The sequence below is a fragment of the Chiloscyllium plagiosum genome, chromosome 2, assembly GCF_004010195.1.
Source record: "Chiloscyllium plagiosum isolate BGI_BamShark_2017 chromosome 2, ASM401019v2, whole genome shotgun sequence".
NCBI lineage: Eukaryota > Metazoa > Chordata > Chondrichthyes > Orectolobiformes > Hemiscylliidae > Chiloscyllium > Chiloscyllium plagiosum.
The window spans coordinates 82,164,549-82,190,317 of NC_057711.1; the positions used below are offsets into that span (position 1 = coordinate 82,164,549).

General features: G+C 40.9%; 1 protein-coding gene across 3 annotated transcripts; it reads left to right on the forward strand.

The window, feature by feature from the left end:
* The first annotated feature begins 1,291 nt into the window (after positions 1 to 1,291).
* LOC122561256 (probable gluconokinase) lies at positions 1,292 to 20,013 on the forward strand. 3 transcript variants are annotated; one of them, XM_043712884.1, is made up of 5 exons: positions 1,292 to 1,423; positions 1,532 to 1,562; positions 16,462 to 16,548; positions 18,530 to 18,573; positions 18,852 to 20,013. In XM_043712884.1, exons 1-5 carry the CDS (start codon positions 1,386 to 1,388, stop codon positions 19,198 to 19,200), a joined length of 549 nt encoding a protein of 182 aa, XP_043568819.1. In that variant the 5' UTR covers positions 1,292 to 1,385; the 3' UTR covers positions 19,201 to 20,013. The 3 variants fall into 3 exon arrangements, with proteins under 3 accessions (XP_043568819.1, XP_043568829.1, XP_043568838.1); XM_043712894.1 differs by having other exon boundaries at positions 1,388 to 1,406; XM_043712903.1 differs by lacking the exons at positions 1,292 to 1,423; positions 1,532 to 1,562 and adding an exon at positions 15,400 to 15,423.
* Positions 20,014 to 25,769: the final 5,756 nt, after the last annotated feature.

Genomic DNA, 25,769 nt, shown 5'->3' on the forward strand with positions numbered 1-25,769 from the left:
CTCCTCCAACCTAGTTTACTGTATCCGGTACTCCCAATGAGGTCTTCTCTACATCAGGGAGACCAAGCATAAACTAAGGGAACGTTTTGCTAAGCACCTCAGCCGAGCCTACAGGGGCTGCTTGGACCTCCTAATCACCACCCATTTTAATCCCCCTTCCCATACCCCTTCTGACATGACCATTCTTGGCCTCCTCCATTGCCACAACAAATCAGACTGCAAATTGAAAGAATACCTAAGTTTCTGCCTGGGCAGCCTCCATCCCCAAGGACTCAACATTGAGTTCTCCAATTTCAAATAATCTCCCTTCCCATTACTGACTCCCTTCCTAGCAACTCCCACTCCCATTCCTCTCATCGACTCTTCCTCCTTGCCACCAACTGGATTCATTCCTCCCATGCACCAACCAGGTCGTACCCTCTACCTGTGTTCACCTATCCCCACCTCACCACCCTCTCCCCCACCCCTTTATCTGCAGTTTCCCTTTAACCACCCCCTGTCCTGAAACATTGACTTCCCTACCTCCTGCTGCTGCCTGCCTTGCTGTGTTCTTCCAGCCTCCTCCTTGTCTACCTTGGATTCCAGCATCTGAGGGTTTTTTTTGTCTCTAATGAATTCAGTAGACAAGTCAGGCGGAACAATGAGGCTCGATTTTGGAGTACCAGTGGAATTAGTTGGTACACGGTGGTGAGGAAAAGCTGGAGCAATCTTTGAAGGAGAACCAGGCAGCACGGTGGCTCAGTGGTTAGCACTGCTGCCTCACAGTGCCAGAGACCTGGGTTCAATTCCCACCTTGGGCAACTGTCTGTGTGGATTTTGTACATTCTCCCCGTGTCTGCGTGGGTTTCCTTCAGGTGCTCTGGCTTCCTCCCACAGTCCAAAGATGTGCAAGTTAGGTGAATTGGCTATGCTAAATTGCCCGTAGTGTTACGTGCATTAGTCAGGGGTGAATGTAGAGGAATGGGTCTGGATGGGTTGCTCTTCAGAGGGTCGGTGTGGACTTGTTTGGCCGAAGGGCCCGTTTCCACACTGTAGGGAATCTAATCTTTAAAAAAACCAAGAGCTCCTACAGAACAAATAAAGGAGTTAGTCAAATACCCTGCTTGATAGTTACTCTGCAGATGAGCACGCATTGGTTTCGCACTACTATCCCTCTGTTGAAGGGTTTTACACTGATATTCGCAGCCATCTCTTGAGGAGATATCTCCTGTCCCCCTAACAGCCTTCCACAGAGTCTTGCTGCATGCTGGGCTGGTTAATTTATTGCTGAAGTCAATCTGGAAGGACAGCGCAGGCGTGAGCGTGCAGTCTGGGTCCCGGAGATCTCGTGATATGTGAACGGGGATTCGGGGAAGGAGGCAGCGACGGGCGGAGGGACCCGGGAGATGATCCTCATCCTGATGGGGGTCAGCGGCAGCGGCAAGTGAGGGAGTGGGAGTGGGAGTGGGAGTGGGAGTGGGAATGATAATGATAATGATAATGATAATGATAGGAAAGGTGACAGGCTTTCATTATGTTCATTCTCTCCTAGGACCGCTGTGGGCTCATGTCTTGCAAATAAGGTACGACTGTCAATTATTTGTGAATTAAACAATATATTTCGTTTTCTTTCCTGTAAAGGCTGTTGTTTTATTTCACCTTTTACTTTCTTCAGTCAGCAAGTACTCGAGCAATTGTAAAGCAACAAACATTGCTGAAGTGAGAAAAGAAAGTGATAAGTTGAGCTGGATTTTCCGAAGGCCAGAATTGAGCAGTGCAGGACTGGAGTTAGACATAACAATCTCTGGGAATTGCCCAGTAAATAGGAGATTCTTCACCTTCACCTGAACACTTCGAAAGAATCCATTAAAGGCAGATTAATTTAGTGTTTACCCAGGAAAAGCCAGAAGATTGAAAGCCCAGTCTGCCTCCTGGGTAACAACTTAAACTGTGTCTCCTCCAAAAAGAATCAACAAACCTCCCCACCTCCAACTCCCGTGAACCCTTACAACATACCACAGATTTCTGACGATCACAGTTCCCTGACCACACCATCCCAATCCTACACGATTCCAGAACCCTAACCCTTTAACAGACTGCCACTCTGTAACCCTACTCTTCCCTTTCACAGCAGCTGTCAAGCTTTCTGACTGTGTATTGAAACCTCAGAATTTGGTAGACTAACTGCTGTAAGAGGAGGGGGGGGGAGGTTATTGTTGGATTGCTGAGTGTATGGATGGAGTGGTGATTAAACAGTAACTGCTGTGTGTGTGTATATGGGGGGGGCTTTGGGAAGTGGGATTGCAGAGTGATTAATAAGGAGTGGGATCCCAGTTGTGGAGAAGGGTTGCTGAGTGAGTTGAAACCTACATGTAATGTATACATGAATTAATATTGTCACAGTATATTAAAATAATTTCCATAAACTTTAACATTCCAAAAGTTAATAATTGTCCTTTTAATGGTGTTTTCTTTTGTTTTGCTGGTGTTTGGAGTCATGTTAATTTCCAAGTTTTTGTTTTTATTCTTTTGTGGAATTTGGGCACTGCTGGCAAGAACAATCTTTGTCCATCCTTCAATTGTCCTCAAGATTGTAATGTTGAGTTAAGATGGAATCATGCTGGAAAATAGTTTATGAAGCACTACCTATCATGGTGGTTTTACTTCACTGCACGTGTATAATCCAGCAAGATCATATTAGAGTGATAATCATAGATATCTATAGCACAGAAAAAGCACAGCAGGTCAGGCGGTGTCCAAGGAGCAAGAGAATCAACATTTTGGGCATAAGCCTGTCATTATTCCTGATAAAGGGCTTATGCCTGAAATGTTGATTCTCCTGCTCCTCAGATGCTGCCTGACCTGCAGGGCATTTCCAGTGCCACACTTTTCGACTCTGATCTCCAGCATTTGCAGTCCTCACTTTCTCTTTTACAGGCAGTGTGTTCTGGATTTCCACCACCATGTTCGTGAAAAAGTTTTCTCTCACATCTCCTCTTAAACATGCTGCTCTTTACCTTAAATCTATGCCCAGTCATTGATCCCTCCAGCCAAGGAGAAAAGTTTCTTCCTGTCTGCTCTTTCTATGCCCTTCATAATTTAATACAATTCAATTATGTCCTCTTTCATAATCTTCTGCTCGAAAGAAAACAACTCCAGCCTGTCCAATCTCTCTTCATAACTGAAACTCTCCAGCCTAGGCATCATCGTGATAAATCTCCTCTGCAGTCTTTCCAGTGCACATTCATCACTTCCGTTATTAATATTCATTTCATCCTCTATTATGTGCACTAACTGCATTGTTCACTGAAATGGTGAGGTCACATTAGTGATTTAATAGAAGCCAAGTGAATACCAAGCACAACATGGCTACCGCCTGTGACCTGAGCTGGCCACAGGATGCATTCCATGTGCCATGATGTCAACATCAGACACTGTGTTGCTGTCAAGCAGTCAGGAGGCAAGGTGGTTGCTGGGGCCCCATCTGGAGTGGGACACAGGTCAACACCAAGAGCAGGGAGCAGAGGAGTACTGAGATGGTAGGTCCTGTCGAGCCACTGTCTCTCTGCTTGCCCCAGAGTTTTGGTTGGCCCAGTCAGAGCTGGATAGGGTCCTGCCATTGTTAACATTTCCAGAAATGTCATTTCCTTCTGTGACACGTGTCTTGACAGCATTACACCTTTGCTCTTTGTGCCACTAGGTGGTAGCATTCGCATTAAATGTGGCCTAATGCAAATACATAATAAGAAAAAAGATTAACAAAAGTAAAACTAGTGTTTTCCCCCCACTTGACTATTTGGTAGTCCTTAATATGCTGCAAACATCATCATAGATCATTGTTGAACAGCACAATCAAAGAGCCAATTGTATGACGTAGCCTCGTCTGACTGTCACTTCATGACTGTCAGTTAAATTCAATGGTTATAGTCATTACTTTATTTCACAAGCCATCCTTATCTTCCACTGCTGATAATTTAATAGGAAGAAATATTTAATTCCCAGAATGTGCGCCCTGTACCTAGAGATTTACAACACCAGAGGTAATTCAGCTCTTTGTATCTTTGTTAACTCTTTGCAAGAACTATCCAAAACGATTTCCAATTTCCCACTCTTTCCCTGAAAGTTGCTGTTGCTGCCTGCCTCGTGTTTTGCCTATGGCAAAACATTCCATGCTCCAGCAAATTTTGTCTAACGTTTTTCCAAACTTTCCTCTTCACTCAATAACAATTATAAGGTAATGACTTCTCATCACTAACTTCCCACTTGGAGAAAATGATCATTTTTTGGTTGAAGCCAAGATTTATTAGTAACGTCTCTCCATTTCAATTAGTGTTCTGGATTCTTGATTAATTTCCAATGATTTTCACTTTTGTTTATGAACATCAAAATGCTATCCTTGTTACGTATTTCTTTTCATATCCCTCTATCTGCATGCATCTTTCCAGTATCATGGGGATATTTTGCACTGCTTTACCTGTTTAATAATCTTAATCCCAACCCTATCCCCTACACTCCATGGTTTGCTTTTTTCCCTCATTAGTTTAAATCATATTTTCCGATAGCTCTTGTTTTTTCTGTTCGCGTATTAGGTTTTGGTATGAATTTTGGTAAAGCATTTGACAAGGACACACATGGCAAACTGATCAGAAAGTAAAATTGCATGGGATAGAAAGGAATTTAGGCAAGTTTGATCTAAAATTGACTCAGTGGCAGGCAACAAAAGGTAATTGATGCATGTCTTTGCAAATGGGAAGTGGTTTCCAGTAGCATTCCAACAAAAGCTCCTTCTTGGGTCTCTTGCTGAAGTCTGTACTCAAGATCTTGACTTAAATGTGGGAGTCAGAGTGTGGGGCTGGAAGTGCACAGCCAGTCAGGCAGCGTCTGAGGAGCAGGAGAATGGACATTTCAAGCATAAGCCCTTGATCAGGAATGAGGCTTAATGGGGAAATTTGCACAAAGATGACACAAAATATTGATAGTGAAGATGACTGTTGACTCCAGAATACTATCAGTGGGTGCGAATGTGGCAAGTGGAATTCAATCCAGAGGAGTGAGGTTATATATCTGGTGAGGACAAACAAAGCAAGAGAATACACAGTAAACAGGAGGCATTGAGAGGAGTAGAGGAAGTGAGAGACCTTGCCTCAAGGACCTGTGGACAAGATGTAGATTAGATGGTAAGGAAAGTATATAGATGCTTTTACTTGACACTATATAGTCTATAAAAGCAGGAATGTAGTACTGGAACTGTGTAAAACATTGATTAGGTCATAGCTGGAATTTGATGTACAGTTCTGGTTGCCATTTTAAAGAAAGGATATAATTACTGTGGAGAAAATACTGAAGAGATTTCTAAGACTGCAAAACAAAGACTTGAAAATTGCAGCCATGAAGATTAGATTATGTTGTTTTCCTTGGAATAGAAGAGGCTAAGTGTGATCTAATTAAGGTGCACAAAATGATGGGCATAGATATACAGGAAAGACCTGTGTCTCCTAGAGGAGACATCAATTACCAAGGGACACAATTTTAAAGTGAATGGTAGAAATATTACAGGGAATATACCGAAAAATATTTTCACCCAGAGAATGGGGAGATATAAGCAATTTGCTGCTCAACTTTATGGGAGTGAAAAACCTCAAACTGTTTAAAAGGATTTACATACTAAGTGCTGTAACCTTAAGGCAACTGACCAGATGCTGGGATGTAGGATTAGAATGAGTGGCAGAGGAATGATCATTGAACGGTGCCTTTCTGTGCTGTAACCTTTCTCCTCTCTTCAAATAATCCTTACACAAGTTAACCCCTAGTATGACACTCTTAACAAAAAGACAAAAATCAAATGATAAATGGCAAACTTAGAACTGTAATGGAGACGTAATTCCTCTATGGCTATAGTCCCATGATCTTTCCACAATGCCTGAGAAATCTGAAATGTCTCTTCGATAGCATCTGACAGAATACAAGGCAAATGTGCTTCTCCTCAATCAGCTCTGGTCCTTAAGCTTGCTGTTTGTATTATTCCCATTAATCTGCCTTACTTTAAATAATTAAACCATTTAGCCAGATTTAGTATCAAATGAATGGAATTTTAATTGTTATATCCTTAAAGACTGATGTTTTCTTGGATTGTACAATGTTTTATTAAATATGTAAGATGTTAAAATATGCAATGCGATCACCTAATTCTTTTCCATGAAGCTTTTGTATGAAGTTGTAACAGGTAGCCAGTATAGATCAGATGCAATGAATCTCTTTAATCTAACTCTGGTTATTTAAAATCATGAGTGCAATTTTTAAGCTGCATTTGGCTGTCCCTTTAAAGGCTATTTGGGTTATGTTCAAATATGATAACAAAGACTGCATCTTATCTTTCCCCAGAGATTACAATCAGGACAAATAATTGGGCAGCATGGCTCAGGAGAGAAGCTCTCCTACTTCCCACTACCTGACTAAATTCTAGGTGAGATGGTCCATAAGGAACCTTCTTGATCCGCCACCAATTAAAACCCTTATATGGTCAGTGTGTTACAGTTAAGAGCCATAACACACCACCTTCCTAAGTACTTTCCTCTCTGACAGGTAAGCAAGTTTGGTTAGTTTTTCAACTGGAAGACAATAGTGACCTGTCAGGCTCTTGAGCCGAGAGACCCAAGTTCAAGCCGCACTTAAGTAACATTTCTGAACAGGTTGATTAGAGGAAAAGAATGTTTTTCTCAAAAATAAAATGGTGACCTGTCTGCTGGGTTAGGCTGAGTTGCTACCAATTACATCATTCTGGAGACAATCGTGCATGGATGTATGGACCTCTAAAAGCTGCACCCTGACCTTGCCTCTGACCCCACCCTTTAGTAGTAGGATATGAGGAAATGGCCGAGACATTGAACAGGTATTTTGTGTCAGTCTTCACAGTGGAGGACACGAATAACATGCCAGTAATTGACAAAGACATGAAAGTAGGTGAGGACTGGGAAACGATCATTATCACAAAAGAGGTAGTGTTGGGCAAGCTAATGGAGCTAAGAGGAGACAAATCTCCTGGCCCTGATGGAATGCATCCCAAGGTAATAAAGGAGATGGTGGGAGAAATAGCAAATACACTTGTGGTAATTTTCCAAAATTCACTTGATTCTGGAGCAGTTGGAAAACGCAAATGTAATGCCACTGTTTTCTAAAAAAAAAAGGAGGTAGATAAAAGCTGGGGAATTACAGACTGGTTGGCTTAACTTCTGATGTGGGGAAAGTGCTTGAGGCTATTATCAAGGGAAAAATAGGAAGGCATCTAGATAGAAATTGTCCTGTTGGGCAGACACAGCATGAGTTCATGAGGGGCAGGTCATACTTAACTATTCCACTGCAATTCTATGAAGACATTACGAGCACAGTGGACAACGGGGACAGAGTAGATGTGGTGTATCTAGATTTCCAAAAGGCATTCAACAAGGTACTGCACAAAGGCTGCTGCATAAGACAAAGATGTATTTGCATGGATAAAGGATTGGTTAACAACTAGGAAGCAGAGTGCTTTTCTGGTTGGCAATCAGTAGTGTGCCTCAGGGATCGTGTTGGGACTGCAATTATTCACAATTTACATAAATCTGGAGTTGGGGACCACATGTACTGTGTCAAAGTTTGTGGATGACACTAAGATTAGTGGTAAAGTGTGCAGAGGAATGTGAAACATTGCAAAGGGACATAGTTTAAGTGAATGGGCAAAGGTCTTGCAGATGGAGTACAATGTTAATAAATGTGAAGTCATCCATTTTGGTAGGATGTTGAATGTTGAAGCAGGCTCAAGGAGCTGAATGGCTTACTTCTGTTCCTATTTCGTATGGTCTGTGATTTTAATTCCAAAATGCCTTAAGTACTAAAAGACAGTAGCAAAAACTAGAGACTGTCAAAGTAAATGTAAAATACAGAAAATTGAGATTTTGTGAAAGTGTTGAGCTTTCCATCACCATAACATCGTATTTTGTAGCTAGTGAAGTGGAATGCTGTTGTCTCATGTAGGCCTGCACTTTATCAGTCTAAGAGGCCTGCAGCAAACCCAACAGATCTTAAAACAGAAATTACTGTGAACACTGCAAAATGTTGAAAATTATAAAGTCCTACTTGGCTAATTCTCTGCTTTCTTCACCCCCCCCCCACCCACCTTGCACCCCACTGCATTTCAAAACTTGGATGGAGGATGGTGTTCTTTGTTGATTCAGAGCACCTTATCTGTGGTATTCAGCTTAGTCAGATTGAATAAGTTGAGGATAGTCTGACAATGCAGGTTGTGCATGATGGCTATATTCGATTTGCTCAATAATTCTGTCTTCCTGTCTACTAAAATGAGCAAGGATAATTTTGGGATGGTGAACAGAAAAGGAAAGCTCCATTTGATTTGCTCGAAAAAAAAATTGCTTCACCTGAGTAATTGCAAGTTAAAGTTCATGTGGCATAATGGAATTAGAATTCTGCAATAACTTTGATACTGATACAAGACCTTTATTGATTTTCAAGTACTTGACAAAAAAAAGGAATGAACACAATAAGCTAGGAAACTTAATCAGTGGAATTCAATGGGTATTCTTTGAAGAAGCAGTTAAAAATGGGAGTCAATGTCGTAAGACAGAAGTTTCTAGAATAATGCAAAGTTCATAACAGCTAAGGGAATAGCAAAAAGGATGGTGGCAGGACGATGTTGAGAGTTGTAAGTTGACTAAATTTGGAAGAATGAAAGGTCTAAGCTTAGATGTTGGGCACAAGGAGGTTGAAAAGTTAAGAGCGAGGATGTGCCAAACAATCCAAAGATGTGCAGGTTAGGTGAATTGACATGCTAAATTGCCCATAGTGTTCACAGATATGTAGGTTAAGTGCATTAGTCAGGGATAAATGTAGAATAATAGGGTAGGGGTCTGGGTAGGTTACTCTTCAGAGGGTTGGTGTTTCCACACTGTAGGGATTCTATGATTACAAGAGAATGTTGAAATCAGTGCATTCTGTGAAGGGAATATTGCTGGGTTATGTGAATGTAGAGATAACTGGTAAATGGGACTTGGAATGTAGACTGAAGAAATTTGTACAGATTTTAAGTCTACCAAAGATGAATTTCTTAAGTTTTGAAGGGGGCGCATTGAGGGAAGGGCTATAAGTGATAATTGCAGGCAGGTTTCAGTGGTCGCTGGTGAAGTCAGGTCAGAAGTGAATAATAATACCATGATGGAAATAGTTAATTATTGTGATGTTTAGAAAGTTTGAAGGCCAAAGTAAATATGCTTTGGCTGCATATTATCTTGTTAGGTGGAAAAATATCAGGCAAATATCCTTGACAGTATCTGGCACATGGTACGATAGCAGTTATGTAATTCAAGATGCTGGCAAAGTTGGAGCTGTTATGGTAGCTGATCTTTCTGCTTTTACAGAATCTCAAACACAAGTATGAGCAGAATTAATTTGGGCACTGTATTAATTCTGAATAATTTTGATCCCTTACCCGTGGCATTGCTCAACTTTGACCACTTAAATAAATTGCCTGTTGCCTCACTTCTGCCAGTCCTGTGCTGAAGGGAGGCATCTTCCGTCAGTTTTCCCTCTCTGTGAAACAGCATCTTGTATTCACTTTGCATACTTGCAAAGGAGACAAACCGTCCTTTTCTCAGTCCAGAATTTTTTGCTTGTTACTTGACATGTCTTTTCTCACCTTCAGTGTGTTTTAAATACATTTTTATTGAAAAATAGATTTTTTAACAATACAACAAATGCAAAACAATACAAAAAAAAACCAAAAAAATGTAAAAAAAATCCAATCCTCCCTTCTATACAAATGTATAAGTATGTATAGAAAAATACATAATTAAAAAATCTGCAATTAACAACTTAAGTAAATAAATAATAAGATATAAATTAATAAATAATAACACTGCTCAGCCAAACAAAACACTCGCTCTCGACTATCGAGGGCATTAGTTTTCAACATATTCATACGTTAGCAGTTTCCCCTGTCTGCTTATTGGACTCGCAAAGCCCTTGTTAGTGTGGCAAACAAATCTGGTCAATTATTCGACCAAATCAAATAGGGCCGCCATGTCTTAAAAATTCTCAGCTTTGTGGTGTACCATACTTGTGAAAAAATCCAAGGGGATATGCTCCATAACAATCTTCCGCCAATCCGACAGGCCCGGGGGATTTTCGGATCCCCAAGATATTCTTGCGCAGAAAGTGAGGATGTTGAAAAGTCTTTTCTCATGCACATCTACAGGGAGTACACTGGGCAGGCCAAGAAGAGAGATCTCCACCCTTACACCCAAATTCCCCTCCATTGCACCTGCCACAGAGTTCCAGTATGTTTGAAGCCTACTACAGGACCAGAGACAATGGCTAAGATTAAATTCCCTACAGTGTGGAAACAGGCCCTTCGGCCCAACCAGTCCATACCGACCCTCCGAAGAGTAACCCACCCAGACCCATTTCCCTCTGACTACTGCACATAACACTATGGGCAATTTACCATGGCCAATTCACCTGACCAGCACAGGGAGGACACCCGTGCAGACACAGGGAGAATGTGCAAACTCCACACAGACAGTCGACCGAGGCTGGAATCGAACCTTGCACCCTGGTGCTGAGAGGCAGCAGTGCCAACCACTGAGGCACTGTGCTGCCCCAAAGAGTGCCCATACCACTTAGGACATGCTGAAGATACCCCTGGTTTAAATTTTGACAGATGATCCAGAGACAAGTGGAGCCTTTGGAGAATCTTTGACTGTAAAGCGGTGGGACCTATTGCAAATTGATATCTATCTTGCATTTTCCCAAATATCCTCCCATGCTTTCGAGGAGACCTCAACGCCTAGCGCTCTGTCCTACATCCTGCAGAGTCGATCAAACTCATTTGAGAGGGCACCCCCAATTGATGATGGAAAGTGCTGACAGAAAGTGCACTCTTAGCACTGAGCACCCTCCTCTCTGGCAGATTTATAGGGATCTGTCAAAAGTTTAGTCTTTTTTTTGAATAAAATCCCTAACTTGAAAAAAAAGTGAGGTCCCTGTTAGATAGCTTGTATTTCCATGCTAACTGATCAAATGATATTGTGTCTCCCTCAAATAAATCGCTCATACAAGACACACCTCTAGCTGCCCAATGTTTGAATCCTGAATCTATCATCCCCGGTTGAAAACCAGGCATACCCATTGTAGGTGTAAGAGAAGATGTTTTGCCAATATTGCCTTCCGTCTGCTGAATTGCCCTCCATGCTTTAACAGTATTGATAACTATTGGATTATGACAATATTCCCTAACCGTCCTCATTTTGTCCAAAAACAGCGAGGTAGTAAGGGGGCACTCTGCCTGATATCTAACCATATTGAAGGAGGGTCCCCACAATCCCAATCACTCTCATAAGATAAAAGCGAGCTTAGTTGATGGTTTTTAATGTCTGGGAGATCACTCCCCTCCAACCTCCTGCCCCGATCTGTGAGGCAATTGTAGTTTATCTAATTTAATAAGGGGCCGATTACGATGCAAAATAAAAGAGCTGAACCAGCCATTCTGTCTCCTAAATGTTTGCTTATTGAAGATCAGGCAGAGTATCTGTATAGGGTACAACAAACTGGGGAGAATATTCATCTTCATAAGCGCTGTCTGACCCAAACACTAGACCAGAAGTACCTCCCATATTTGAAGGTCTTGTTTGATTTGGTTGAATAATTGAACAAAATTAGCTTTAAACAACTGATCAAGAACTGGAGTGATGAATGTGCCCAAATACACAAATCCCTGCTGTGACCACTTAAATGGGAATTGATATTCACCCTCCAGACCTAGCTCCTTCATAAAACCACCCATAGGCATAGCCTCTGAGTTTGCAAAATTAATCTTGTACCGCAAAAAGGTGCCAAACGGACTGATGCATTGTATCAGGCGAGGCACCAAAACTGCTGGATTTGACAAAAAAATGAGGACATCGTCCACGTACAACAAAATCTTATGTAATTTTGACCCCACTTCTGCAGTGATATATTGGGATCCCTACAAATGGCCTCTGCCAATGGTTCAATCACCAATATCGGCTGCCCCTTAAAATGTTAAAATTGCTTGATCATATCCCATTGGCGATGACCGCAGCGAGAGAGTCACTGTAGAGAATCTTTACCAATCTTACAAAGCTTCGTCCAAACCACACTGCTCCAGAGTATAAAAAAGGTACAGCCACTCAATTTGGTCAAATGCCTTTTCTGCATCTAGAGAAATTACCAGCTTCTGTATTGATTGTTGACACGCTTGAATTTAAACAGCCTCCTAACATTATAGGAGGGTCTACGGCTCTTCATGAAGCCCATCTGATCCTCTGTAACAATAGAAGGTAACACAGTCTCCAGTCTTAATGCAAGAGTCTTTGAGAGGATTTTGAAGTCCACATTTAATACTGAAATGGGCCTGTACAAAGCACAGTCCTCTGGGACCTTCCCTCTCTTAAGAATAAACAAAATATTAGCCTATCTTAGAGATGGTGGGAGATGATCATGACGAGTCATTGAACATGTTGAGCATCGGGTCTGACAATATGCTTATAAATTCCTTTATAGAATTCGATGAGAACTCCATCAGGACCAGGTGCCTTTCCGTTCTGAAGCTGCTTCACAGCCTCCTGCACCTCTTGCTCTGATAAGGGGGCATTGAGAAAAGACTCTTGTTCGGGGGTCACGCCCGGGAGCTTCAGATCCTTAAAAAAGACTCCATCTTGGCCCGCCCCTCCTCACACCCTCAGATTGGTATAACTTAGAGTAAAATCTCTGCAATGCCACATTAATCTTTTTTGAGTCAATGTTAAGTTCCCAGATCCTTCCCTAATCGCCGTAATGGCTTGTGGGGCACTCCATTTCCTGGCGAGATATGCTAGGTACTTGCCTAGCCTATCACCCTGCTCGTATAACTTTGCTTTGAGAAAATAAGCTTCTTTGCTGCCTGCATGAGCACTGAATTCAATGCAGACCGCAGCACCGTAATCCTCTAGAACTTAGCCAACGAGGGCCTGTCAAATGAAACCTCCTTGGCTGTCATCAACCGTGCTTCGAGGAGACGTTGCTGCTCACCCTTCTGCCTCCTACTGGCAGAATAGGAAATAACTAACCCCCGGCATAGGCTTTGGCAGTTTCCCAAAGGACAGATGGGCTACTAACTGAGCCTGAGATAATGTCTAAGGACGCTCAAAATTCCCTAGAGAAGTACTCCACAAACTAAGGAACAAGGGATCCATTCGCCAGTGACTCGGGCGGGGGGGTCCTGAAACGTTCTTAATCTTAACCAACAGGTACACTGGGGCATGATCAGAAATGGTAATATTACCAATCGTGCAAGATGCCACCAAGTCCAGGGTTGCCACAGGGGTCAGAAAAAAAAACAATTCTGGTGTGATATCCATGTGGATTGGGAAAAAACATAAAATTCCTGCCTTGTAGGGTGGAGACACCTCCAGACATCCATCAACCCTATCTCCACACACACATCCACTAATTGTTTAGTTTGTACAGATTGTATCGGGGGCCTTTGTGTAACCTGTCTACTGTGGGATCCGTGAGACAATTAAAATCTCCTCCTAAAATGACATGCTGGGAATCGAGACTGATCAGTTTGGAGAATGCTTCTACCAGAAATTTGAAGGGATAGGCCGGAGGGCATTAAACATTTAAAACACCATATTCTGCCCTGTTTATCCAGGCTTTGAGAATTACAAACCTCCTCTGTGTGTCTTTAACACGCCTAGTAACTTAAATGGGAGATTCTTTCTAACCAATATAGCCACTCCCCTACTTCTGGTATTAAAAGATGAAAAGTAAACCCAATCAAAGCTGTTCTGCTGTAGTTTCAGATGCTCCCTATCATCCAAGTCTGTCTCCTATAACAAAGCAATATCCATCTTTTTCTTTCTAAGACTTGAAAGTACCTTCTTCCTCTTAATTGGTGAATGACTCCCCTTAATTTTTCCAGGTACACCATTTAATCAATTCATTAGCCATAACCTTCCGCAGTAACATTTAGGTTCCAGAGAGGAGGAACTCAAACCACAAATCGCCAAGCCTTACTGTTATAAGATCCATCGAATATAAAATCTACATAAACTAAACCACTACAGTTAACAAACCTACAAAGCTGTCAAAGATTATATAGAACAAAAACCAAAAAACAAACCAACATATAAAGCGCCAACGGCACTGAATAGGGGAACTCACCCCCTGCCCCAAGGGGGCAACTACACATCCCAAAACCCAACTTCCCATCACACTGCCAATACTGCAGCCAGGGCATTTAAATACCTGAACCAGGTATAAACTGCCCATAAGCAGGATCTTGCCATCTCAACTATTTTCTCCCCTCCTAGCTAGAGCTGCAGCGCAAACACAAGCAGAAGAGAAAGAAAATAAATCATGGAATAACAATGTGAATAAAGAAAATTTGAAAGAAAGAAAATAAGTGCCCCACCCCTCCTTTGGTATAATTTAACTTAGAAATTGAAAGTACACATCTCAACCACCGCCAAACGTAGTGTAGACCAATTTAAAATAAAAGGAAAAGAAAGCCCCGACCGAACTTCCTCCTTTTTTTTAAAAAGAAAAACAGAGACATACCCAAATAACTATTTGTACATACTAAGTTGTTCAGATTGTTAATTTGTACACAGTCTCTTGCCTTCTCTGACGTATCAAAGAAATGTACGGATCCATCTCAGGTGATCTGAAACACCGCCAGATACCTCCAGAGAGTACTGGATCCCAAGCTCCCTCAGTCTTCTCTTGATACCATCATAACATTTTCTTTTATGGATCACCGCCGCTGAGCAGTCCTGGAAAAACATAATCTTAGAGCCCCATAAATTAGGGGCTTTGGATTCTGGAAGCTTCCACGATTCTCTCTTTATCTCTATAGTGATGAAACCATTCCAAGATAGGATGAGGACGTTGGTCCAAACCTGACCTCTGCGGCATGACCCGGTGAGCCCGCTTGATCTTCAAACCTCCGTTAACAAATTTCGGCAACCGGTCCTCAATAAATTCCACTGGCCACTCACCTTCCCTACCCTCCAACAGACGAACAATCCGCATTTTTTTTTTCTGCCCCTGTTCTTGAGGTTATCAACTTGGTCAAGCAACTTATGGACCTGTGTCTCCAGGGCTTGGATCCTATCCTCGGAGGAACCAGTATCAACTTCCACCACTGTGACTTTGCATTCTACGTCATCCGTCCTTTTTTCTCCAGGTCTCCCAGCTGTTGTTCGTGCTTCTGCAGCATGATAGAAATTGGGACCAACTTCTTTATCTGCTTACCCACCATCTTGAGAGGTTTCACGATCTCCTTCACCAGGGCCTGTTAAGAAATAGAGTCTGAGGATCTGGGCCTGGTCTGTGCCTGGCCTCGGATGCTGCTCCTCCCTTCTTTGGCATTCCTCGATTGCGAAAACCAGGGTAAGTTGATTTTTAACAGTTTGCTGGGACTCCACGACCTTTCCAGAGTCCCAGGATATTACAGTGGTCCACGTAGGGTGGGTTAAAAGTTCGTCCTGCTTGCGCTGTGGTGCGGAGCTCTGCTACATGATATTCCTAGATCGCCACGATCTTGGATCACAGTGTTTTTGGTGTTTTTTTTCTGCTATTTCTGCAATGAGCAGATCATATATCGAGTTGTTTAATAACATTGCCCTTCAGGTGTATCCTCAAAGCAAATTCATCAATCTCCACAGCCTCCTAAAAACTAATTTGCACATAGCGGTTCCTTTTCAATTTGCACTTTAGCAAAATTTGTAAACTAATATCCATTTTCCAACAAGCCAACAGGTAACTTCACAGCTCTAAATTAGTGTTCCACCAGTTTCTGTTCAATATAAAAGTATCCATTCAGATTTCTACAATAAGTTGTTTTGAAGTTTGAAATAAGTTGTACCATTTACCATAATGCAAAAAAAAGTAGGTTCTCTTGCAACTTCCAAGTTCAAACTCTCAAGTCCAGAATTCTTATTTCCCTTGTATTTTACTGATCTCTGCAAGTTGTATTTGTTGTTTCTTAAGACCTAATTTCAGCGCTAGGACTTGAAGTTCCATTGGATATGTCGACGCTTGTGGGCAAAGTAGTGCAGTGGTTTGCTTTTGCTTTTTACATGACGGCTGACCACAAAATTCTCCTGCTCTTAACACCTGTCATCAAGCATTTTGGAAGAATTTACAGGCTGATAATCGACCTTTTTGGCTATGTTGCAATCACCTTTCATAACCAACCAGTCCTAATGTGGGGCTCAAACTTGGGACTTCTGGCCCAGAGGTAGGGATGTTACCACTGTACCACACGTCTTGAGAGAAGATAAACAAGACCAAATGACATTTTTACTACTGCTTAGGTTCTGTTTGATGAAGTAGAGTAGTAACATTGTTCATGGATGCATATGTAGCTATCTTTCAAAATTTAAAGTGAAATTAATAAGTATTCTGAAGTGTTTTTCTTTTCAATAGCGGGGATGGAAATTTTATGATGCTGATGACTACCATCCTAAAGAAAACAAAGAAAAGATGGTGAACGGAATACCACTGGATGATGAGGTATATTTAATTACCTGTATCCAATCACTGTTTTACATATTGGTGGAAGTATTACAGTTGCTTATCTTTACAAAATGAAAAGATATTTGTAAATTTGTACTTAATATTGATGCAGTTATTGCGCATTTTCTTGTCAAAGGATTTCCCAAGAAGCTACATTAATGCCCTTTTTTTTTGGTGGGATTTTAAATTTGCTGTAGTTTCTTCCACTTATCTGAACTTTTATCAACTTTTAGGTCTAAGATTTGAAAGTAAAAGCACAAACTCACCGTACAACTCTGTTCACTATTTTCTTCCATTTGTTTACAGGATGCAGTCATGGCTATCTAATTTAAAACATTTTGATTCCATGCCTTTTTCAAAGGAGCAAGAGATTCTGTCTGTACTAGTGTGATTTTAAAAGTATTTATCTTTTAAAAGGTTGTTACATACAAAACACAGAATAGTCTCATCTTGAGTGAGGTAGATTTTGCCATTGGTTTTTAAAGCCCATTGATAGGGTTGCCTCCTGTTAGACAGAGAAGACTCCAGAGGAACGCAACAGGCCAATTATAGTTGAAAACGTCAATTTGGGTTAGCAGTAGGGTCAGTGGTGATTTCTGATTCTAGGCATGGGCACAAATTCCAAGAGTTAGAAGGAATTTTCTAACACTGGTTAGGGAAGCAGTGGGTTGGGAGAAGGAACCACTCTTGATCTGCCTGAAATATAAGCAGCCCATACTTCCCTTTATTTCTTCTCCGTTTTTGCCTACCTACTTTAACCAGACCTCATGATCCTGAAAACTTCTTTCAGATTGTCTTAGCCTTCTCTCCAAGGAGAACAGTCCCAAACTCTTCTTACTATCCTCATAACTAAAGTTTGTCCTTAAACCATATTTTGTTTTTAAAGTTTCTGATGCATTCACATCTTTCCTATAGTGTAGCACATGAACTGTAAACAATAGTGTAGCTGAGGTCTAACAAGTGTCTTATACAAAATCAGTATCACCTCCTTGTTCTTGTACTATAACTTCTATTGATAAAGTCCAGGATACTGAATGCTTTATTAACTGATGTCCCCACCTATTTTGCCACCTTCAATAATTCATCTAAATCCCTGTGCTCTTGCACCTCATTAAGTTTAAGAAAAAATAAGGTTTCCAATACTAACCCCTGGGAAAACTCAACGACAAACTGCTCTCCAGGATGCAAAATGTCTGTTGACTCTTTCTACTTCCCATTTTTCAGCCAATTTGTATCCAAGTTGGTACTGCCCCTTCTATCACTTAAGATGCAACTTTGCCTACTATGTGGCACAATTTCAAGTATCTTTTGAAAGTCTGTGTGTACCGTATCAACATAATTACCCTCATCAACCCTGTTAGTTATCTATTCAAACCACAATTTCCTCTTTTGGATATTCATACGGAGAGTCCCTAAATTAGCAAGCTTTTTCCCGTATGGCTACTAATTCTAAAATTAAACTGACTGGACTGTAATTACTTACTGGACTTATGCTTACAATCTTCTTGAAATAAATTTCCTTTATAAAACTACAATATGTTTGAGACTTGTGTATTATGGTAGACATAACGGCTTAATTGCAGTGAAGTATTAGAATTAATGTAAATATCTGGAACTTATGAGCAAATGTAATGACGGTCCTTTTATTCATAAGCCTTTTCTCAAGTGGTGCCATAATTGTGGAACAGTGTTAACGCACACCTGGTTTTCAAAATCTCAGCTGGCAGAGAAAAGACAACTTGTTGGAATGTGGGAAAATTGCAAGAATGATTTGACCCTGTGCATCTTCTGGGAGCCAACTGCAGTGATTTAGGAGAGCCATTTTACTTGACTATACCATTTTGTACTCAAACACTGAATGGGAAATTGAGAGAAAAATAACATTTATTTCCCAAGTTTCTTTTTTTCAAAAGAAAATTGTATAAATAAAACTTGTACCATCCCAATTTTTTAAGACACTTGTTTCTGTTGGTCATAGGATCGAATCCCCTGGTTGTGCACTTTGCATGAAATATTAATGAGGTAAACTGAAAATTTTAATTTTTTTTGTCAAATAAGATTAGAGTTAAGTAATGGAGCAAAAGTAGACATTAACCATAAATTTGTGCATATGTTATCTGATCAGATGAGTAAATTCTGTAAATAATAAGCTTTTCGTGCTTGACCTTCAATTACAAAATACTTTAGTTCAGTACTGATGAAATTTTGTAATGTGGTGAAGCGTGATGGATGTAGATCTTGCATTTATTTGTAGATTTGAATATTTATTCATGATGAGTAACAATTATATTTAACAATAGGGAAATTTCATTTGGAGAAAACGTGATCCTTGCTTGCTCTTCTCTGAAAAGAATGTATCGAAGAATTCTGACTGGTGAGCAAAGTGCTGTCAACAGAACTTTAAAAGAGAACGAGGAGCGATCACAACTTGGCTGCAGCAAGAACATCTTGTTTGTATATCTTCATGGCCCCATACAATTGATTACTAAGAGGTTAGACAGTAGAAAAGGACATTTCATGTCACCTTCTTTGCTACAATCTCAGTTTGCCACACTAGAGCCACCGGAAGGTACTGAGAATTTCATTAATATTAGTATTGAGAACAGCATTTCAGACATAGTGACTGAGATTGAAAGACATTTAGGTTAAAATTTTTTGTTTGAGGTCAGCAGAAAGCAATGGCTGCACTGTACTGATAGGAATAAATGTTCCATATCACTAATTGCCAGTTATATTGTGACATGCAATTAATAGAGTGTACAGTGGCATTAAAAAAATTCCCATACATAAAACCTTAAAGACACCTCAGTAATTCACTGGGCAGTAGAAGTTGCAATTAACTTGTATCATACAAATCACATTCTCCAGCCAGCACCAGCATCCAGTAGTATTGGTAAATCAAAACTGATAGTCAATCCATTGCATTTTGGAGTATTAGTAGTGATTGAATGAAAAAAGGTCTTGACATAGGAAGATTAGCCTTTGGTTTGTTTGATTGTGAGCAGAAGGAAAAAGAGTCAACAAGTTCTTCTCCAAACACTTCAGACTGATAATTGATACTTGTGACATCGACAGGAGTTAGCAATTCTGGTTGGATACCATCTACACACAATCGTAATATTTAATTTTGGACTGCTCTGTTTTAAACAATCAATTAATGACCTGATTTTAAGATTGTTTAATGTTCAGACTTAATTTATCTAAATATAATGAAATACTTCTGCAGTGGTTTGAAAATCTGACAAGTTCAAAGTTCCCTTCTTAATAAAGCAAATAAAAGAACCATCCACATTTCCCACTACCATGAACACAATGAGAAAATGTTGCGCAGTAATGATGTTACTGGACTAAAATTCAGCAAATCAAGCAAATTCTCTGGGGACATCAGTTTAAATGTAATCGTGGCAACATTGGTGGAATTAAACTTAATAAATCCAGATTTTTTTTGTAAATATATTTATTAGCAAATATTTTAACTTTACAAACATATAAACTTATTGAAAAATACAATCAATAACAAATATCAGTATAATAAAAAAAAGTTACAATACAGCTACTGTCTACTAACTAGTAACCTACCCTATAATACAAAACAAACCCTAACACTGTGCAAAGCAACACCAAAAAAAATGCAAAAATCCCCAAAAAAACACATAATACAGAACAGCTATGCTCAACGCAAAGCTCCCAAACAAAGGAACAGGAGCATTGTATATACACCCGTATTAACTCAGGAGATCCCCCTCCAGGGCCCACAGCTTGACAAATCTAACCATCCTGGTTAAACAAACACCCTTGTTAAGATAACTGACAAATTTATCTCCAAATAACTCAATTAGGGCTGCCATGTCTTATAAAAATGATCTGTTGTGTGGTGCACCGTGTTTGTAAAAAAAAAAAAGTCCAAGGGAATGTGCTCCATAATTAATTTCTGCCACCCCAGCAAGCCTGGCAGGTTCTCAGACACCCAATTCATCAGAATATTCTTCCGTGCACAGTATGCAAGAAAATAATTTCTTCCCATGCCCATCTAAAGATGGTAAATTTGGTAGACCTAAGAGGAGAGATATTGGGTCTACTTTGACTTCAGTCCTCAATACACTCTGTATCTCTCCTGCCACAGCGCTTCAGTAAACACTGAGTCTGTGGCATGTCCAGAAGCAATGGGTAAGAGTACCTACACTTATTTTACATTTGGGGCACACTGAAGATGCCCCTTTTTTAAACTTCGCCAGACAGTCTGGTGCCAGATGAACCCTGTGCAGAATTTTTAACTGTGTAGCACATGTCCTATTACAGATTGCGATCTTTCTAGTATTCTCCCATATGTTCTTCCATGTTTCAGAAGAGCTCTCCACTCCTAACTCTTGCTCCCAGACCTCACGTAACAAGTTAATATCCTGTTAGGCCTTGCCACCCAGCAGGCGATAGAGGGCCCTAACCAAAAGAGTGCTTGTGGAACGTAGCAATAACCTCTCCGTATCAGGCTGATAGGGCTTAGTGAGAAGCGTAGTCTTCTTATATCCCCTTTCAGAGACCCTTGAACCCCTCAGAGGGAGAACCCTGCTTTCAAAGCACCGAGCACAAGTAAGTAAAGACTCATAGAGTCAAAGAACTATATATACAAAAACTACTCTATCATAACTATAAACAACTATTACTACCAAAAAACGACAAAGAAAACCAACTACAAAACCTTGACTGGAAGACTTTTCCCCCTACCCATAGAGGGCACTCACCCAACCCATCCCTCCTTCATAGCTCCTTCAAACCTGGACTGTGCCCCAGCCTTAGACCAGAAAAAAACACAAGGAGATGATCCTTAAAACAACAGAAAAAAGACAAAGTCAGGATGAGTACTCCACCCATCCCTGGCTTCATGTCACCCCTACTTGTGACTAAAAGAGAAACAGAACAAACAAAAAAAAAGGGGGAGAGACAACAAAGAACATCCACAAAATTTCCCATCAGAAAATCCAGTTATTAAAAAAAAGGAACAGCTTATTCCAAGGTCTTTTCCCCTCTTTCCAAAAAGGAAATTAATAGGGAGAAAGAAAGGAATAAAAAAAGGAAGGGAAAACATGGGGGAAAGATAGAAAAAAGAACAAACATTAACCGTATTCTTCAGGCCAATCCGTCGATTTTAAAGTGTCTACAAAGTTTTTAGCTTTATGCGCTGCATCGAGTGTATAAATTGAGTCCTCGTGGCTGAAATGGAGCACTGCGGGGTATCTCATGGAGTACTGGATGCCCAGGTTCCTCAGCCTCTTTTTAACTTCATCGAAGTTACAGCTGCAGAGAAATCCTGGGAAAACATGATTTTTGACCCCTTGTACAGCAGCGCCTGTGGATCTTTTCCCAGGGATCTGGAAGCATCTATGACTTTTTGCTTGTCCTTATGAGTGGAAGTGCACTAGCACTGAGCAGGGGGGTGCTGCACTGGGCCTGACCTGTGCACTGTAACCCGATAAGTCTTTTCAATCTGCAGCCTGCTGGACTCATTGCGAAATCCAAAAAACTTCGGCAGCCAGCTTTCAAAGAAGCTGACTGACTGCTCACCTTCCTCACCTTCAGGGAGCCCAACAATTCGGAGATTTATCCTCTGACCTCAATTTTCAAGTTCATCGATATGGTCTCGCAAGGCCTGCACCTCTCACTCCAGCACCTGGATCCGACTGCACGAGGACTCCATCTCAGCTTCTGAGGCCTTAGTTCGACCCTCCACCTCCTCGAGCCTCTCCCTGAGGCCCTGGATCTCCTGTTCGTGCTTCTGCAGCATGGATGTGATAGGTTGGACCTGGGCACGAATCTCCCCACGGATCTCCTCAATCACAGCCCCAACCTTCGAGGTAAGTCTCTCTATCGCAGCAGTCAATTCCTGTGAGTCTGTCAGGTCCCTGGGGGGTTCAGGAGAGGCTGCTGCTGCTGCAGTCTATGGTGTGGTAGGTGCTGCAGGGGAGTGCCCTCCCTGCTGCTGTTTGCTCACTCCTTTTCCCTTTGGTATCCTTCCCACTCCCAAATATTAACAAATGTGTGTTCTGTAAGGTTTTAAACTAATAATTCCATCACATAAGTTGGCCAGGGATGGCAAAAAACACCAGTATGCCTTGGCTGTTAGGCAGACCCGTCCACAGCAGTTCTACAGAATCACCGCCATCTTGCCATGTCCCCAAAAAATCCAGAATTTAAAAAAACTAGCCTCAGTAATAATGGTCAGAGCCTACTGGATTATTGTAAAACCCATTAAATTTACCGTTTGTCCTTTAGGGAAAATTCTACAGTCCTTATCCTGTCTGGCCGACATGCGACTGCAAAACCTACAGCAATGTTGTTGAATGTTCACTGACTGTTCCACAGCTTGGTCAAACCATGGACAAGAGAGTTGGATTCAAGACTTGGTTGTTTTTCTTTCATGGAATCTCTACAGTGTGAAAGCAGGCCTTCTGAAGACTATCCCACTCAGAGCCCCCACCACATTTACCATGGCTAACCACATAACCTACACATCCCTGGACACTACAGAGAAATTCAGCATTGCCAATCCATCCATCTTTGTGCTGAGAGAGGAAACTGGAGGAAACCCACACAGGCAGAGGGAGAATGTGCAGACTCCACACTGTCACCCAAGGCTGGAATCGAGCCTGGCTCCCTGGTGCTGTGAAGCAACAGTGCTAATCACTGAGCCACTATGCTACCCCATCCCTTACATAAATACAACATATAACAGGGAATAGCATCATAGAACCCAAGTAAAATTGAAGGCAACCGGGAATTGGAGAAAACTCTCCTTTTGCAGAAAGGTAGGTAGCCGTTATTATTTGATAGCAGTAATCTCATTTGGAGGATATCACGCAGGGGTTCTTCAGTAGTGTCCAAACATCATCATCATAGTCTGACCTTCTCTATAAAGGTGGTAAGTGAGAATATATGACATTCAGTACCATTCACAACTCTCCAGATACTGAAGCATATGCAAAAACACCTAAATGTTCCAGTTTAGGTTGATATAAAATCCCTATGTTACGGAAAGAGGCCATTCAGCCCATCGGGTCTGCACTGACTCTCAAGAGTATCCCCCTCCAGCCCTGTAACCCTGCATTTACAATGGCTTATCAACCCAGCCAGCGCATCACTGGACACTACCCAGGTCCTGGCATTATGAAGCAGCAGTGATGACAGATGTTGATTTCAATTCCTGGTCTTGAGGGTCTGACAGCATCGTCTTTGGGTACTCACATAACTGGCTTAGATTTTCTCAGCTTCAAATAACTCCTTCAGGGTTCTAACCAAAAACCTGAGGTCTAGAACTTCCAAACTAAAATCCTTGCACTGACCAGACCTTTCTGAGCTAACTGTATGTTCCAGAGCTGATACAATGGATCCAGCTTCAACCAGAATGTCTTTGCATAGAACCCAAAATGCTTTCCAAGCTATAGATGTTTCTGTCAGCAAATCAAATTAATTCCTATTCCTTCTAACTGAAAGCAGACTAATGACCTTCAAGTCATTATTCTTTCTGTATTTCAAAAGCTGCCAAATTCCAATGAGAAAACCAGGAACATTGACTCATTTTGACTCGGAGATGTCACCAAGTCATTGAAAAGGTAGGGCTCTTGTGACATAGTGGGAGTGTCCCCACCTTCAAACCAGGGGGCTGTGCTCCAGAGGTGTTTCATAATAAACCTGAATAGATTGATTAAAACTATCCATCAATGAAATGGTTAGCACTATCTTGAGTGATGAAGGACTCAAAGTACTTTAACCTGATTTGTCCTGTTGCTCATTCTAGACCAGTTTATTTATGAGGGCACTTTGAGGCACAGGGACCATCCTGTTCAGGAAAGTGACTGTTTGCAATGTTAGTAATTCCAAAATAAAAAATACTGATTCAAAAGGTCTCCAGAAGGGAAGCAGATCAGCTGAAAACAAGGCTGTCCAATATAAAATTAAACAAAAATGCAACCCTCAAACGTTGCTCACGTTTCTGACTGAAGCTCAACATACATGACCTCCATTTGATACATGCATTCTGACTCAGTGCAAGGCAATTAGTTTATTTTAGTTTATTTATCTCCATAAATAATGGAGATTTATCAAATGTCAATTTGACTTCAGGAGGGAAAGGTTTTTAATTAATCAATACAGGCTAGGTGAAGTTTGTTCATATTCCTAGGACTATAATACATTACAATTAATCAAGGTCTTACTTTCTAAAGTAAGGAACTCCTGCCCTTGTATTAATAGGGAACCCACTTTTAGACTAACATTTTCTACCATATGATTAAACAAAGGGTAATCCAGAAACAGACCAACAGGGGCATATTGTCAAATACTACTACAGAGTTCAAAATCATCACTATTTGTTACTAGTTACTCGGAAAGTTTCAGATAGTTTCATATTTTAGCATATTTGATTTGGCTTCAGATGGTAATAGACAAGTTCTTTTGCGACAACTTGCTTGAGGTGATTGAGCTAAATGCATCTTATAATGATAAGTTTTGTTTTTAAATACATTTTTGGTTCTTTCAGTTAAAACTTGTTTTAAAAAATGCACAAGCCAGTGAATCATATGATCCATGTGTCTTTGATAATCAATGTTGTTTAGCGTCTTAAATGCTTACCTCTTCAATGATAGGATCAGTAAATTAAACAAATGATTTTAATTGAAATGCACCAAGAGATGATCACCTTGTTGGGCTTGTTCTATAGAACTCCCAATAGTCAGTGGGAAATAGAGGCGCAAATTTGTAAGGACAGTTCAGTTATCTAAGAAGAACAGGGTGGTTATGGAAGGGATTTTAACTTTCCAAATATAGACTGGGACAGCCAGAGTGTTAAGTGCATGAATGGAGAGGAACCTGTTATGTTTAAAAAAAAAACTTTCTGATTCAGTACTTGAATGTACCTACTAGTGAAAAGCAAAACCTGACCCACTGTTGGGAAATAAGACAGGGCAGGTGACTGAGGTGTCAGTGGGGGGAGCACTTTTGGGGCCAGGAATCTTAATTCTATTAGACTCAAAACAATGATGGAAAAGGATAGACCGAATCGAAAAGTTAAAGTTCTAAATTGGAGGAAAGCCAATTTTGATGGTATTAGGCAGGAACTTTCAAAAGTTGATTGGGGGCAGACGTTCGCAGGTAAAGGGACGGCTGGAAAGTTGGAAGCCTTCAGAAATTAGATAATGAGAGTCCAGAGGCTGTATGATCCTGTTAGG

What these genes read in the sequence shown, in the direction of transcription:
- LOC122561256 (XM_043712884.1), top strand. Translation starts at nt 1,386, where the DNA reads ATGATCCTCATCCTGATGGGGGTCAGCGGCAGCGGCAA. An exon ending in GGGGTCAGCGGCAGCGGCAA is followed by an intron (nt 1,424 to 1,531) that starts GTGAGGGAGTGG and finishes ATTCTCTCCTAG; the next exon opens with GACCGCTGTGGGCTCATGTC. An exon ending in TTGCATGAAATATTAATGAG is followed by an intron (nt 18,574 to 18,851) that starts GTAAACTGAAAA and finishes ATTTAACAATAG; the next exon opens with GGAAATTTCATTTGGAGAAA.